At 39.1% G+C, this 11,931-nt stretch overlaps 1 protein-coding gene across 1 annotated transcript; it reads right to left on the bottom strand.

The window, feature by feature from the left end:
* Positions 1 to 31: 31 nt before the first annotated feature.
* Positions 32 to 11,203, bottom strand: hdlbpa (high density lipoprotein binding protein a). Its single transcript, XM_014028019.1, has 14 exons — positions 11,114 to 11,203; positions 9,207 to 9,277; positions 5,687 to 5,799; positions 5,454 to 5,614; positions 3,758 to 3,973; positions 3,477 to 3,683; positions 3,165 to 3,380; positions 2,886 to 3,092; positions 2,695 to 2,802; positions 2,511 to 2,615; positions 741 to 819; positions 490 to 629; positions 307 to 411; positions 32 to 224 (listed from the first exon to the last, which is right to left on the bottom strand). Exons 3-14 carry the CDS (start codon positions 5,757 to 5,759, stop codon positions 57 to 59), a joined length of 1,785 nt encoding a protein of 594 aa, XP_013883473.1. The 5' UTR covers positions 5,760 to 5,799; positions 9,207 to 9,277; positions 11,114 to 11,203; the 3' UTR covers positions 32 to 56.
* Between the last annotated feature and the right edge of the window lie 728 nt (positions 11,204 to 11,931).

Raw genomic sequence — 11,931 nt, 5'->3', positions numbered from 1 at the left:
GTGGAGGTCAAGTTTATTTATATAGCGCCAAGTCACAACATACCATCAACACTTTGCTACTGGATTGAAAAACAAAAAAAAAAAAAAAAAAAAAATCCAACAAATTTTACCATTTCCGCAACCATCTTCTGCATAAACTTGGAACACTTTTCCACCTCTGTCCTCGGGCCTCTGAGTTGAACGATGTCACTTTTCTGTGCTGGGTCGGGGAAGTTGATGATGACCTGAACAAGTCATAAAATAAGGTCAGGTTCACTACAGAACAAACAATCAGGCCAACCAATACCCATCGTTTCCCTGACCGACCTCTGGAAATTTATCCCGCACTTCCTTTATCTTCTCCCCTTTTTGGCCGATGATGGCTCTGTGAAAACGCTGTTCGATTATCAAGTCCTTTGTACGCTCGTTCTCCTGTCAAGACGCAATATTAAAAGTGACGTACAGCATTGTGGGAAATCAACGTGCAAGTGGACTTGAATCTGAACCAACCATGCGTGACGCGAGCTCTAGCAGCTCCCTCTTCGCTTCCTGCACACCTTGGGGGTCCCCCTCTATACGAATGAGGTTGCTCTTCTCGTTGTCAGGGGGGATACGGACGGTCACCTTGTGCAGCTCTTTGATGCGGTTGACTAAAAAGGTTTGTGAGGAAATAAGAGTTTACTACACTGCTGAAATACACACACACACACACACACACACACACACACACACACACACACGATCCGATGAAAAACACTTACTGTTAACGCCTGCTTTCCCAATCAGGTGACGATGAAATTTAGGGTCCACAGTGATTTCTGTGTAGTCCATTCGGCTTACCTGTTAAAAATAATTGACATATTTTACTTTTCATAGCACAAGCTCTTTACATGAAGGCATTTGTCATGTTCTGGGTTCTACACTATTGGAATAATCCAGTCTAGATGAGTTTTGGGGATCTGAAGAAGGCATTAGTGTCATCGATTCTGTTCCCAACTCCTATGGTCAGAAATTCTCAATATAGCCAGGGGGCGGAAGGGATCCAGTTCAGTGGCCTCAGGATTCTCTCTATATGCAGATGATGTGGTTCTGTTTGTGTCATCGTGCAGTGATTTTCAGCTCTAACTGGAACGGTTCACAGCAGAGTGAAGCAGCTGGGATGAGGACCAGCACCTCCAAATCTGAGTCCATGGTCCTCAGTCAGGAAAGGGTGGATTGCTCTCTCCAGGTTGGGGGTGAGGTTCTGCCTCAAGTGGAGGAGTTAAAGTATCTTCGAGTTTTGTTCATGAGAGAGGGATTGGTAGTAGGGATGGTACCGAAAACCAGTATTTTCAGTACTGGTTCCACGTGATGAATTTTGACAGGATCGATAAGAATTGATTGAGTAACTTTAGCATTGATGCTATTCGCGATCGCTTGACGTTACCATCATATTTTACTGTGGATTATCAGTCACCAAGGACATGGAAAATTAAAAGGAAAAAAGACAAAGCAACTGAACTTCTGTTCTGTATCTGAAGACGTGTTTTGAAGACAAGATTTACATTATGACTCGAGGTTAGTGTAGTTAAAACACAAATTAAAGAATAAGTGGTTTTATTGTAAGTTCTATATTGTCAAACTTGGGAGGAAAAGAAAAAAAGGATGAAAAATGGTTCATATTCTGTGTCACCAAAGCTGACAAACAAAAAACAAACAAAAAACAAACAAAACTAATGCACGTGATTACGTGCATTAGTTTTGTTTGTTTTTTGTTTGGCGTAACCCCGCCACCCCCAATTCCCTTGGGGGAAAACACTGGTTTTATTCCAATAGAAAAGTATCGAGAAGAGAAACGTTAAAACACCAGATCGATAAGAGTGGTGGTAGTAGTAGTATCGATAAAACCTTAACAATACCTGTGATGAAACTAATACTTTTAGGTTTAAGCCAGTAATTCATGACATACTTTATTACCTAAGTTTTCATGAATTACTGGCTTAAACCGAAAAGTATTAGTTCCACCACAATACCTATCCCTAATTGGTAGATGGATCTCACCTAGTAAAATAAAGGATTAATAAATAAAAGTGAAACTTCTGCAGTGTTGCAGCCTGTCGTGGTGAAGAGAGAGCTGTGCCAAAAAGCAAAGCTCTAGATTTTCCAGTTTATTTACATTCCTACCCTCACCTGGGGTCATGAACTTTGGGTAGAGACTGAAAGAATGAGATCCCAGATTCAGGCAGTTGAAACTAGTTTTCTCCTCAGGGTAGCTGGACTCTTCCTTACAAATAGAGAAGTCCAGTTACCTGTGAAATACTCAGTGTAGAGCCACTACTACTCCACATCTAGAAGAGCCAGTTGAGGTGGTTTATATGGCAAGGATGCCTCCTGGACACCTCTCTAGGGAGGTGCCTCCTGGAAGACCCAGGACACACTGAAGAGGATTTCTTCTGGCCTAGGAATGCCTTGAATCTTCCCAGAGGAGCTGGAAGAGGTGGCTGAGACCAGACTCAGGAGAAAGCAGAAGATAATGAAACAGTTATGCTTACCAAATCTGTAACAATGACTTCAATCTGACCCTGAGCCATTTGTACGTCTTTGGTTGGACCCTCCAAAGTGATCCTATCTTCTCCTTCAGTAAATTCAATGTGAACCTATAGTCAAAAACAGGAACATACAAGTTTAATTACAGTTCAAGAAAAGCAATAAGTTTAAGTTTCCAGCTGATCAGACCTTGGGCATTTGTTGGGTGATCTTTGCCAAATTCTGCCCCTTTTTGCCGATAATGAAACGATGAAGCCAAGAAGGAGCCGAGACCGAGGAAACAGTGTAACTGTTTGCCTGAAAACACAACGAGTTTAATATTACCACTCCCTCTCCTCTCGCTTCTGTAAGAATTCAGAGACGTAGAAGCGTGATTTTACCTTGGCGTAAACTTCAGTGAGGGCCTGACCCAGACGGTCCGGCTCCCCGCGAAGGATGACAGTTTCTGAGCTGTTGTCAGAAGGTGGGATCTCAACCGAAACACCAGTTCTATCCAGGATCTCCTGCAGGGTGTTTCCCTTGGGGCCGATCACATACTTGTGCTGGGATTTCTTCACTTCTACTGCGATGGTGGTGGTACTCTTCTTCTACAACAGGAAACAGGTTGCTATAAGACACATTTTAAAAACAAGTGAAGAATTGTAACATTTGTTACATACCTTCTCTTCATGGATCTTCTTGATCATAGCCACAGCAAGGGCCACCTGCTCCTTTTCCCCAGTGATGACGATCTCAGTCTTATTAACGCTTGGAGGGGGGACATTAATGCGAGCACCGGTTTCCTGCATCATCTCTCCTACCAGCTTGTTGTAGGCGCCAGTAATAAAGGGGTGGTACACCTTATCGATGTTCACCCTCTCCACAGCACGCTTGTCCTAAAAGAAGAGTGGAACAGGCCAGGATGATTAAAACAAAATGCTACAGTGATTGAAGAGCATCTCATACGGAAGTGACATTTTAAGCCAAATTACCTGCTCAGCAGAGATCAACAGGATCTCATGCTTGGCCTTTTCTAAGCCCTCCTTCGTACCAGAGATCTTAATCTGGTTGCTGGGATCGTCAGGTCGTGGGATCTGGATTTTGGTGGCGGTTTTGAGCTCCAGCTCCTGAAGTTTCTCCCCATTTTTGCCGATGACAAAACGATGGTGCTCCTTAGGGATGGCGACAGTAGCTGAAGCCTGTTGGGATCGAAACGGCCGTCATTGTCTCAGTACATGAACACGTCGGTTTCTAAGCTACGATGAAATCTTACTTGAGTCTGCAGTCGGGACACGATTTCCTTCCGGGCCTTCATCACAGCTTCCAGTTTTCCAGAAACCATGATGGAGAGACCCTGATCTTTTGCCAAGGAGAGTTCCAGGTGGGCGCCGGTCTTCTGCATGATGTCCACACAGACCTTCGCTTGGTCTCCTTCCCCAAACTGAGTGATGTCCTTGTACTTGCGCTCCTCCAGCGGTACATGGAAAACCTTAGACATACCGGAGGGGGAGTGGGAATTAGGTCAGCAGTGATTTAAAAAGTAGGACTCCATTTTAGGACATCGTCACTGAACAATATTTTATGGAATATGCTACTTTTATAAACGTTTCCATAAACTTGAATCAGGGTTCATGCAGGTTTCAGGAAGTTAAATTAAAAAAAGACCTTTTAAGACCAACAGGAATGACATTTCAGACCAAACCGATGCATTAACAGAAACAGTCAAATGGTCCCAGAAATTTTAACATAGAAACCTTTTATTGCCATCAATTAAGCTATTAAAGAATATTTAATTTTAATACAAGAACACCATTTTAAATCAAACGGTCATATCTACTGCTGTGGATCGCTTCCAACTGAGTACAAAAATCACTGATAAAGCCAAGTCTCACTGAAAACACACTTTCCAATGATTAAACGACAAGCAGTGGACATGACTGAACTTCTTTGTTTTTGGGTGGGTGAACAAGTCGCTGTATGTCAGGGGTTGTAGCAACAAAGAGGTTGAAAACATGGAAGTACACTGTGCCATTTTTTTTTTACTGCAGTTACCACGGGATTTGTAGTTTAATCACGTACCAAGACCGGTAGCAAACTTTGCACTTTAAGACAGATCATGTCAACCTCTGATTACAGCGCTTTACTCTATGCAGCCAACTGGAATGAACAATAAAACAAAAATTAAGACTAGGCAAAATTAAATTTAAGACCTTGGATGAAAAGACACTTTTTAGGCCTAAAATTTTAATTTACAAATTTTAGACTTCAAGACCATACATGAACCCTGTTGAATGCAACAGGCCTGAGCCAACAATTTGAACTTCAGTTGAGTTTCATTAAATATGTGGCATCATGTAACATTTGGCTGCACTGCATGCTTTGCAGAATGAATGGTGATCACAATCTAGAAAACATGACCTAATTGTCTTTAGAGCAACAAACATGGAGGTATGTAGAACAGCTGGAGTTCATCTTTGTCACATCACGTTGTGAGCTACTGTAGCAACATCAGCACTAACCACACTACTGGATTTAGCATTACTGTACATTTTTGGCAAAACAGCCAACAATAAAAGCCAATTTAAAAATAAAGGGCACATGGAATTTGAATAATTTTGGTAGCATTGTCATTAATAGTGTATACAAATAAATTTATCTTGTTTAAAATGCAAGTCAAAAAAAAGGTGTCTGGAGGTAAAACTTGCACCCTAACAGTAATGTTAATTTGACAACATACCACCATAGACACTGTATAAACGTGAATATAGCATAACATGCCATTTTCTAAAGCAATCAGTAAACAGATTTCTCAGATTGTTCCTCAAGTCTGTTGGAGGAACTCTCCAGTCTGAGGGTCTCAGTTCTTAGTCCTCCAATAACCTCTGGTATCATTGAAGCCTTGACTTTTCAGTTACTTTCTTTCCCCTCCATGCCATTCGCGTGTGCATGTCATTTAAAAAAAATTATACCTGGGTGATAACAGAAGACTTGAGGGGGCGAATCTTTGTCCAAGCGTTGACAGGTTCCTGGGTTCCTTCAGGTGTAGCCGCTTTCTCTGGTAGAGGTGGGAAGGCATCCTTGTAGGTAGGAAGTTCCTCCTCATCCTCTCCAGCCCCAGGTCCTCCAGCAGCTGTATCAAATATTTATTGAATATTATTCCCTCCCAATAAATCCAGCATAACCTTTGACGTCACACACGTACCATTCTTGTCCTGCAGGAGCCCACTGCGGTGCTCCTTGAAACTCTCCTGCGTAAGTACAGCGACTGAGCTCATGGTTGAAATCCCAAACTAAACACAGAGTCCGAGTGTGCCACTGGGAAGAAAAGCTTGTGTTATATTCACAAATACCACAGAGCAGGATTCACAGAAGCATTAAAAAAAATACACGCAAGTAATTGGTTTTTAGAAAGTGGTGTTGTGATGCAGACACCTTTAGACTTTTAGTCACATCTCCAGAGCACCACATAAATAGAAAAGAGGGTTATACTAGTCAAAAATGTATTTTTAATTAACGTAAAGTTGAGTAAAAAAGCAGAAATCTGGGAGGAGTTCAGCCCAGATGGTTTACATTGCCCGTTTAAAAAGTATCACCTGCTTTGTTTTTTATTTTTCCAGGCTTTAAGCTAGAGGGACGTTGGACCATCTTTTGGATGCCCCGTTTGGTTTTCTGACATCTTTCAGCTTGCAGCACCCGAGGACGCCCTCAGGGCACTGAGCTGATCTTCAAGTTTGCCAAAGATGTAACAGATTTTTCTGTGTGCAAGTTGTTTTTTTTCCCCCTGCCTTGCTAAACATTGTAAAGCAGCGACAGGTGTGACCACCATTATTGTATAAAGCCAGAGGAAGAGAGACAGAATAAAATGCACCGGCTTGGATAGGAGGAGGTGGGTAGTGGTGATGTCCACTCCCAGCCTGTCTGCAAGATTTTCCCTCCTCTGTAAATCTGTCAACATAAATGACCTCTTTCAACCAGCTTTAACTCCACTTATTTTACTTGTCAGCTATAATCATATCTGTTAGTAAATGTTTAAATCTAGTTCATTTGCCCTTGTTCTCTCGTTTCAGATAAGTATACGTGCTGCATCAGTAAAGCCCCATCAATGTATCTGTAAGGTTTTGTCATGGCCTCGACAGGCTCACTGGAAAATAAGATACGAGGAATTCTGAGTCACATGAACAGGCTTACAGGTGCCTCATAACGAACTTCTATTATCTTATCTATTTTTGCTTAATGATCACCTTTGTCACATTAGTGATGGCTACAGAGTGTTGATGAAAGCTGAGAACTAGTGCTGAGTAAATAGAACAAACCTTTGTACCAGAAAAAAAGAAAAAATACATTTGTGTGAGCAGAGTTGAAGCTACACTGAGACGTCTTCACCCATCACTGTCCAGTGGTGTAAGAACTGTATCAAAGTGGGAGTTAAGAGGATTTGTTCCAGTGATCGTTCATAAAAAACTAAGTTAAGTTGAACTCTAAACTCAAGTACCATTTCAGTTCTAAGTAAATAAAGTGTGGCAACTGAAAGGGAGCTTTGTCTTGTTTGTTTCTACTTCAATGTTTGATGAAACTTGATACAACTAAAAAAAAAGGGACTCTCCGATTGTGTCCTAGTGGAGGAATTCTAGGTTAACTAAATAAGCTGAACTTGATTTAAAACCTGGATCTTTTTATAAAGTGCCTGAAACTATTCTGAATTTCCATCTTTTGTCAACTAAATGTCCGTCCTTCCCGTCCTCGACACACCAGAGCTTTTAATTTTACAGAAAACCCTCAGCGGCCTCTTCCTTGTCAGCTTTTATAAACAGACGCCTGCTGTGCTCAGTTGGACTTTCGTACCATCAAAGACTGAACATTTAAGCAATGGAACCAATAATTAGAAAGTCATGCTTTTTTAAGTTTAATTAGAGTTTTATACAAGCGGTGACCTAGAGCTTGAGAACAAAAAGTAGTTTCGGTAGTTGGAGATGACATGGGGCTCCACCTCCCAGTTACACAAACAGAAAGAACACGACTTGTACCAGTGCCAGTTACCTATTGTTACCTGAAATTAAAGACGCCAGTTTCGAATAAGTACTGTTCTTCTGCGCTAGTCATTTTCTTATAAGGAAACATTAGCTGCCACTTTAAAACAAGCACCAAGTCATTTCTAACTAGAGAAATTGCATTTCCTGTGAAAATGCTAGTGTGAACGCTTCGTGCTGAAAACTTAAAACTGCTTAAATTGAGCTGGAAATATTTATTAGTAAAAAGGTGTTCATGTGAGATCACATTGAAAAGCTGAAAGAAACAAAAAAGACTAACATTGCAGGAAAAAAAGGAGCACATCTAGTTGAAAACAGAAAACAGCTAAAATAGCTAAATATAGCTGACAACATCTGCAGGAAGCATAAATAGCACTAGGTAGCAGAAAAAAAAGGCATGAAAAGTAAAATAAAGCAAAAGCATAGCAGAAAGAAGCAGATCTATAGCTGAAGTAGCATAAATAAGCTAAAATTAGCATAGAATAGACTAAGGTAGCAACCACAAGCTGAAATTAGCACCCAGATACAGAAAGTGCTGTAAATATGGTAAAACTAGCAGAATTGCATGAGTACAAAAGTGATAATTAGTAGCAAAATGGCTAAAACAGCTGAAATTTTCAGTAAAAAACAGCTAAAAAGTAGCTGGAATTTAAATTAGCATAATAAGGAGCGCACAAGTTTGCTTAAGTTTTCAGAAAAAGTTTTAAAGAGCTACAAAAAATGTATATTTAGCTTAGAAAAGCTAACTTTAGCTAATGGCTGCTAAACATTAGCTAAATTTTCAGCAAATAGCTGCATATAGCAGAAAGCATCTGTAAGAAGCATAAACTGCAGAAATTAGCAGAAAAAAAAGGCAGAATTTTTGCTGAAATAGCAAAAACGTAGCTCAAATTAGCACAAGAATGTGAAAAAGAGCAGAACCAGAACAAAATGCGTACGGTTCTGTAAAGATTTAGAAACATTTTAAAGCAGTTTCAGGATGTTGAAAATAGCTCCATTCATTTTCAATGGCAAAAAAGTGGCTGAAAAAAGTGAAATAGCTTTTAAAAAAAAAAATTATAAAAAGTGTAAAAAGCTGAAATACCAAAAGTCATAGCATCTCTCACATGAATGAGCTGAACGTTTTGAAAGATGAAATGTTGAAATAGCACAAAAATTGTGGAACAAGTTAGATGCTGAAAAACGTACAGTAGAAAAAAAAAATTCTCTGTGTGAACGCTATGAAGCTTTCAAACAACTGGTTTGTAGGAACTCTGCACTTCAGTTCAAGGAATAAAGTTCATGGAATAACCTTCATTCTGATACTAAAGCTTCCAGAACAATTTATATTTTGAATAACTAAAGATTATGATATGGGATAGTCGGTGATATAATCTGTTGCTGGACATGATTGTGTTTTTATTTTTTTTATTTGCAAATATTGCAATTTAATCAGGCTGGAATCAGAGTGTCATTAATGATGTTGCATTTTATTTTTAAAGATAAGAGAGCAGATGTGATGGGACTCTTTTCTTTGCTCCTTCTCATTTATGGTTCGATCCATCTTGGGTTTTGAATCAATGTATACGAATTATTTTTGTTTTAACAAATTAAGACTTTTTAAGGATGTATTGTAATCAGCTGTTTTGTTTTTGTTTTAATTATAGAAAATAAATTATTTCACTGCAAATGTAAACAAGTACAGTAAAGGCTTACCAGCTAAATGGTCAGTTACCAGATAATCCGTCCTGTAAAATGCAAGTCCCCGTCAGCCTGCCAGCTTTTGCCTGGAGAAAGATGGAGAATTTAGTAAAAATAAAACTTTCACTGAATAACTAAGTTAAAATACACTGCTCAAAAAAAAAAAAAAAAAAACACTTAAACAACGCACGCCAAGTCCAAGTAAATCAAACTTTTGTGAAGCACATTCAACTCTGTACAGAACAAAAGTACTCAATGCGAATATATCATTGATTAAGATCGGGAGTTAGCGTGCGTTGTTTAAGTGTTCCCTTTATTTTTTGAGCAGTGTAGAAAAGTTGGAATTCTCTGAATCACACAATGAGTTATGATTTTGTGGCAAACTGTAAAAAAATGCTCCCAAACAGAGGCAAGGCAAACCAGCTGAAAAAATAAAAATAAAACAAAAATTGTGAATTCAGAAATGTCCAGACAACCACTGATGCTACTTTTCAAAATATAAAGCTCAACTTCTGAATGGAGACATTAAGCAACTACAAATAATAATAAAAAAAGCTTATAAATTGTCGACACTGTTATGGTTTAAACAGGTTCTTGTGAAAAAGACTGCCAAATTAAATAGGAGCAGGAATTGTCATTTTCATTTGTCATAGTAGCTAATCTTAATTTGCTCAGTGGGTCAAGATTTACACATAAGCAAGCTTTTATTTTATCAAGATTTGCTGAATACAGATTATATAGTTTATGTTAAATAATAAAAAAGGATATATAAAGATAGTAATGTGTCATTTCCTGCCTCCGTAAACTGTAAAACAATGAAACAAACAAGTACAAATTATATAAAAGCAATGACACCTTTGAACTCCAGCAATGGAAATGGTGGAAAAGAAAACACTGAATTATAGTTGACTTGTGTCAAAAAGTTAGGCTTAAATCATCTCGACAGGACTGCTGCTTTGTCATACATGTTAAAACGAACAAAATGATTAGAAATTTATTTTTGGCTGGAAAAAAAAATAAAGAGAATTAAATTAATTTAACGCAATTGACAGCGTGCAAAAGATCTGCTAACAAGTTGCTTTATTAAGATGTTTTAACTCGATTTTTTTCCCTTCTTGCAACCTGACAAGCTAGTGAGATCCCCCCTCATTACAACTCCAAATCCCATTTTGCAGACTTAAGTAGCCAGCTAATAAGATACTAGCTGACAGCTGCTAACTACACATTCCCGAATAATGCTAACTGCTGCTAGCTTAGCTTTAAAAAAACTTAAATACACTCAGACAAACATAATGTCGCTTTCTGACAGTCAGATAATGTTTAAGATGTGCGTTTTCAAAACGTGTGTGTGATGTACAAAAATAAATACACGTCAGGGTGGAGTAAAAGCTCAAAATCCTTCTTTAGCTTGTTAGCAAACTTGCTAAAAACTTTAACTAGTCTGTGAGGCGGCTGTGTGACACGTAGCTCTTTGGCTAATTTAAGTTAGCTCGTGTCACTTTAAAAAAAATAGCTCCAAGAACTTAAAAATCTACGTTTACTTGTTTATAGCACTCGCGCTCAGTTTGTATAAAGCAGGAACTTTATGATTATTCCTCCCACACGCTTAGATTGTGATCGTTACCGTTTATATGGGGTTTATTCAACACCAGCACGCCGAGTAAAAGTTGAGGAGCAGCGCGGCTAGCGAGCTAACGCTAGCATCCACCACTGCTCGCCAAGTCCACGTAGGCACACAGCTGAGACGGGTTAAAATGACACGGAGTCAGGCCAGAACATAATGTAACGTTCACGGTCCGCAAACAAGCCGTCCGACAAACGAGTACCCGTGCGACTTACAACGCGTTCGGGCAAAGTCGTGTAAAAACAGGAAGAGGTTCGAGTTCTGTGGGGAGGAAAGCACAAAACAAGAAATTACTTACTTATTTTTTTTGTTCTCGTCTGCCCTGAAGGTGCAGAAGCTGAGATGAAATTCCACTGGCGAGAAGGTGGGAGTGAAGCCTGACGGATATATAGCGGAACCAGCCACCAATCATGTCCTCAAACGTCACAGCCCAGAATCCGGTTACAAACCTGCCCTGGAAGTTTTTTACTTTCATCAAATCGTCTTTAGTTTATTACAAGATGATGGTTATTGTTGTATTTTCTTTGATATTCCCAACTCCTAATGTGAGGGTGCGGTGAAAACCACGTGGAGAATGATTTTTTTATATCAAAATACAAGTTTTAAAGTGTTAACATTTACATAGGTTGAGTCATAACAGTTTATTATGTGATATTTTATTTAATTTAGTTTTTAATACAAATAGGTGGTTGATATAAAAACTGCACTTTTCTTTAAATAAGTCTGTTTTCAAGTTTTAATGTCAAAGTATAACATTTACGTGTGCACGTAGAGCAGAGGTTCTCAAACTTGGGTCCAAGGACCCCCAGGGGCCCACGAGAGGTATCTTGGGGGTCCTCAAAAAAAGTCACTAAATTGTTCATTTGTTTTTTATTTTTAAAAAATGTATGGAGAACAATGAACTAATAAAACTAACATAATCAACTTGATGAAAAATATATATTCCCATGGCATTTAGGGGTTGAAATTACAATAAATTATCGTTTAAAAAAGCATGGGGTTTATGAGGGGGTCCCTGGAATTTTTTCGCCCTTATAAGGGGTCTCCAGATCCAAATGGCTCGAGAACCCCTGACTTTGAGTGATGAAGTCAATGACAATCTATTGGAAAAATGTA

The sequence above is a fragment of the Austrofundulus limnaeus genome, unplaced genomic scaffold (genome assembly GCF_001266775.1).
Source record: "Austrofundulus limnaeus strain Quisiro unplaced genomic scaffold, Austrofundulus_limnaeus-1.0 Scaffold710, whole genome shotgun sequence".
Classification (NCBI taxonomy): domain Eukaryota; kingdom Metazoa; phylum Chordata; class Actinopteri; order Cyprinodontiformes; family Rivulidae; genus Austrofundulus; species Austrofundulus limnaeus.
This window is presented reverse-complemented; position numbering and strand designations above follow the sequence as displayed.

Excerpts from the sequence above, each read along its gene's own strand:
- hdlbpa (XM_014028019.1), bottom strand. The coding sequence starts at position 5,759 with ATGAGCTCAGTCGCTGTACTTACGCAGGAGAGTTTCAAGGAGCACCGC. Across the intron at positions 5,615-5,686 it reads GCTCCTGCAGGACAAGAATG|CTGCTGGAGGACCTGGGGCT; the intron begins GTACGTGTGTGA and ends TATTTGATACAG. Across the intron at positions 2,803-2,885 it reads TCACTGAAGTTTACGCCAAG|GCAAACAGTTACACTGTTTC; the intron begins GTAAAATCACGC and ends TTGTGTTTTCAG.